This window comes from Myotis davidii, unplaced genomic scaffold (genome assembly GCF_000327345.1).
Source record: "Myotis davidii unplaced genomic scaffold, ASM32734v1 scaffold1377, whole genome shotgun sequence".
Lineage (NCBI taxonomy): Eukaryota > Metazoa > Chordata > Mammalia > Chiroptera > Vespertilionidae > Myotis > Myotis davidii.
In genome coordinates this window covers 504,078-508,584 of record NW_006288854.1, presented here as the reverse complement: position 1 = coordinate 508,584, position 4,507 = coordinate 504,078, and the positions used below count along the sequence as shown (strand labels likewise).

Sequence of the window (4,507 nt, the reverse complement as noted above, 5' to 3'; positions counted from 1 at the left end):
ATGGAGAGTTTGCCTGGCACCAACCATCCGGAGAGATCTGTTTAGTACCTCTCTGAGTGTCAGAGCTGGGAGTAGAGTTACCATCCATAAGTTCTGGCCCTTAACATCCTTAGGCCCCAGTGTCCTACAGATCCTAAACCTGGCATTTCTCTACCCTCAACCCCTTCAGCCTGGGCCTAAGCAGAGCCTGGGTGCTGCCTTACAGAACTTGAATAATTCAGGTCCCAGTGGCCTGAAGTATCAGTTTCAGTTTCTCTATTCCCTTGCACGGGTGTAATTAAGCTAATGAAAAGGGCCCAGAGGAGAGGCCTGCTGTCCTGTGCCTCCGAGGGATCAGGACTGACGGAGTCCCTGACCCTGATGGAGAATGCACCAGGTTCATCCAGAGCCCAGGTATGGGGAACGGAAGCAGGAAGTCAGGGGGGCTAAGATAGAAGGAGGAGAAAAGAAGAGAGAGTGACAAGAGGAAGATCTGAGTCAGAGAAGCCAAGAGAGACTAAGAAAGAGCTACAGAGAAATAGACAGAAGGAAACAGAGCCAGGGAAGCTGAGTGTGAGGTAAAGGGAGTGGGAGGGGCAGAGGAAAGGGCAGAGGCCAGAGAGGCAAGGTCCAGCAGAGGAGAAGTACTAAAATCCAAGGACAAGTACAAAAAAGGAGAGTCAGATAACCAGATGGGCTGCAGGGCTCTCCAGTGGGTGCTGGACCCACCAAAGATCTTCCTTCTGACTTCCAGGTGTTGTCCACACCATCCTTGCTAGCAGGCCCTGATGCTGCCCTAGGTCGAGCCAGGAGGCTCACACCCAGAGACCTGCCCTGCAGGGCCATGGGGCCCAGGAGCCACTGCCTTGGCCTCTCCAGACTGGGCCTTCTGTTCCTGTTCCTGCTCCCACTCCTTCCAGGTACGAAGCTCAGTAAACCAGGCCTGGCCTCTCTGGGTGTTGCTGCTGTTCTTGTCCTCTCCAAATCTCTCTCTTTTCATTTCTCTCTGCAGTCACCTTCGCAGGAGAACAAGCTGTCGGGGGAGTGTGGAGGAGGGGGTGCAGAAAAGGGTGAGAGATTTGCCTGACTGGGGTGGGTGAGGTGAGAGGGGAGCTTCCAGAGGTAGGACTGGAAAAGCTAGGGGCCCTTGAAGGAGAGGCTGAGTTGGGGCTTTATTCAGTAGGCAATGAGGAGCCATTGAATGGTTTTAAGCAGTTACTGGCCTGGTCAGATTTGTGTGTTCAAAAGCTTGGTCTCGCTTGGCTGATGTGGTTCAGTTGGTTGAGCATCCTCCCGTGTACCTAGATGTTGCTGGTTCATTTCCAGACAGGGTACATGCCTGGTTTCAGCTTAATCCTCAGGGCGGATGGGGGGGAGGGGTCGTGCAGGAGCTAGTCAATCGATGTTTCTCTCATCAATGTTTCCCACTCTCTCTCTCTCCTTTCCCCTATCTCTAAAATCAATTTTTAAAATATATTAAAGCCCGGCCGGTGTGGCTCAGTGGTTGAGCTTCAACCTATGAACCAGGAGGTCACAGTTTGATTCCCAGTCAAGGCACATGCCCGGGTGGCGGGCTCGATCCCCAGTGTGGGGCATGTAGGAGGCAGCCAATCAATGATTCCCTCCCATCGTTGATGTTTCTATTTTTCCCTCCCTCTCCCTTCCTTTCTGAAATCAATAAAAATATATATATTTTAAAAAAAACTTGCACGCTAAAATCCTCAACAAAATATTAGCAAATCGCATCCAACAAAGCATTAAAAAGATCATACACCATGAACAAGTGGGATTTATTCTGGGGTACAATATCTGGTAATATTCTGGTACAATATCTGTAAATCAATAAACGTATACATCAGATAAACAAATCGAAAGGCAAAAAATAGCTTGATCTCTCAGAAATGTGGAGGAAGATTGGAGAGGCTGGGCCTGAGACCAGAGGGAGCAGTGAGGAGGTTGTTGCTGCTGTGGTCCATGAGAGGGGGGATGAGGCCTGAGCTGAAGAGGCGATTTAACATGCAAGAGATGTCCAGCAGTACGACTGACAGGATTTGGGTACTGGTTGGTTTGCAGGGGTGAACGACAGGAGGAGGGAGAGTGATAATTCCTAGGTTTCCAGCTGAGGTCACTGGGGGGTGCTGTTTGCTGAGATGGGAACATCAAACAAGGAGCAGGCTTCAGAGCAGGGGGGAAGGAAATGAATTCCTGTTTTGACCTAGAGAGTTTAAGGTGCCTACAGGACATTCAAGAGTGGGTTGTTGTATATATGCATCTGGAGCTCAGGGGACCACAGAAAAAGGAGAGGAGGGTCCCCAACAGGATTCTGAGAAGCGATACTTAAGTCAGGAACTAAGGACAACATGGTGTGTCACAAAAGCTTAGGGATGGGGTGTGTTTTCAGGTGGGACTGGCCTACAATGTCAGAAGCCCTGAAGAAATTAACTGAAGTGCAACAGGAGGAGTGGAGGCAGGTGTGAGAAACTGGAGGGGGCTGGGCAAGGGGGTTCAGATGCCTGGGTGAGAGCTGGCACTCTGGTGGCCTCTATAGGCCCTTCTAGCATTTGTGGCAGGCAGACCAAATCCAGGTCCTTGGGAAGGGAAAGGCAGGGAAGAAACGCATCAGCCTTGCTTCAGAAAAGAGTATCAGTTCGCTCCACCTACTTCACCTCATTCATCCCTGGAGGCAGGCCGGGGAAGAACTAGAGTCACCGCCTGGGGACAGAGGGCAGCCATCAGGGGGACCAGTCAGACCGCTGTGAGAGTGGAGGTGACAGTCCCAGGCTTGTGGAGGTGCAGGGTGTGAGCAGAGGCTCCTGCACTAGAGTAAACCTTCTTGCTTGTCCCCCAGGATGCTTGGGAGCTGAAGGCAGGCTGGCTCACAAGCTGTTCCGTGACCTTTTTGCCAACTATACAAGTGCCCTGAGACCTGTGGCGGATACAGACCAGACTCTGAACGTGACCCTGGAGGTGACATTGTCCCAGATCATTGACATGGTACATTGTGGTTGTACAACTGTGGGATGTGCTGGTGACAGTGTCAAGGAATTTGGGGGTGGGGGACTGGTATGATTCACCAAACAATTCTTTTCTGTAAACATTAATATGAACAATAATAGCTACTAACGTGGATACTGTTAGGTGCCCACAGTGTGCCCCAAACTTTGCACCGTTGAGTCCTGCCCAGCAGGGATTATCACCCAGATAACTGCTAAGGAAGCTGAGGCCCAGAGAAGAACCTGCCAAGGGCACAACAAGGCCTGGGTGGGAACTGGGCTGTACGGGCAACTTGGGTTTGTGGGCACTGACTAGAGCTCTGTAGGTGAGTTGCACACACAGGGAAGGATATGCATATACATGTGTCCACATCTGTGCCCACTTCCTGCCCAACTAGGATGAGCGCAACCAGGTGCTGACCCTATACCTGTGGATCCGACAGGAGTGGACAGATGCCTACTTACGATGGGACCCCGATGACTATGATGGCCTGGATGCCATCCGCATCCCCAGCAGTCTAGTGTGGCGGCCAGACATCGTACTCTATAACAAGTACTGCCTGCCTGAACCTCCCCTCTCCTAGCCCTCCCTGGAGTTGCCCTTGGTTCCGGGTAGGCACTTATCCCTCATTCCCCCACCTAACTAGTTGCTATGCTGCCCTGGAAGTTGTCCCCCAGGACCCTTCTAATCTGGCAGGAAGGTGTTGAGAGAGGTGGCTACACGACACAGTGGGCTTCCTCACAGCCCCGCGCAGCCCCTCCATGGCATCCCCACTTGAGGCTGTCCCAAGGCAACCGGCTGAATGTCTTCCAGGAACCCACTGTGCGGTCCAGGCCAGTTCTGTATCTCTGTCAGAGAGGGTTCAGGGGCACCAGTGCTCTTCATGGCACACTCCTCCCTTCCAGACCGGCTCTGAGTCCCAGGGCTCCCCGGAGGCCTGCCTAGGGCCCTCTGGGGCATCCTCTTATGTTGCCTAAGCCAGTTCTGTTTCTTGTTTTTATTTTTATTGATTTCAGAGAGGAAGGAAGAGGGAACCGGATAGAAACATCAATGATGAGAGAACCACTGATGCCTCCCTCATGCCCCACAGGGATCCAACCCACAACCCTGACCGGGAATCAACCCTGCCCTCTGGGTTCATAGGTCGATGCTCAACCATTGAGCACCCTGGCTGGGCCAGTTCTGTTTTCCGGACAACACATGGCTCTGCATATTCCCCAGGGGCCCCTCCACAATCTTAGCAGATGGCACCCAAGAGAGGTCACTGTGCCACCACGTGCCAACTTTTGCAGAGGACTTTCCTGCCGCCCTGGGCTAGATCAGTATCCTTTCTGGGCCCTCAGGCGCTGCCCCTTCCAGGCCTCCAAAAGCACCCAGGGCCCTCCCCAGGGCACAATCTATCCTCCCTGCAGGGGCATTGTGGCCTAGGACTCTGGGGCCACTGCCTCAGGGAGCCCCTCTTCCCCTCCCATCCCCCCACCCCATCCTCCGCCTCCCGCAGGGCAGACGCGCAGCCTCCAGCCTCCGCCAGCAC

The 4,507-nt window shown here is 53.1% G+C and overlaps 1 protein-coding gene across 1 annotated transcript in view; it reads left to right on the top strand.

Moving 5' to 3' along the window:
• The first annotated feature begins 768 nt into the window (after positions 1–768).
• CHRNA10 (cholinergic receptor nicotinic alpha 10 subunit) overlaps positions 769–4,507 on the top strand; it is a 5,486-nt gene continuing 1,747 nt past the window's right edge. The window contains exons 1-4 of the mRNA XM_015562172.1: positions 769–899; positions 2,702–2,973; positions 3,371–3,555; positions 3,620–3,665. Coding sequence (XP_015417658.1) covers positions 824–899; positions 2,702–2,973; positions 3,371–3,555; positions 3,620–3,665 — 579 coding nt within the window. The 5' untranslated portion in view covers positions 769–823. The remainder of the gene's footprint in view (positions 900–2,701; positions 2,974–3,370; positions 3,556–3,619; positions 3,666–4,507) is intronic.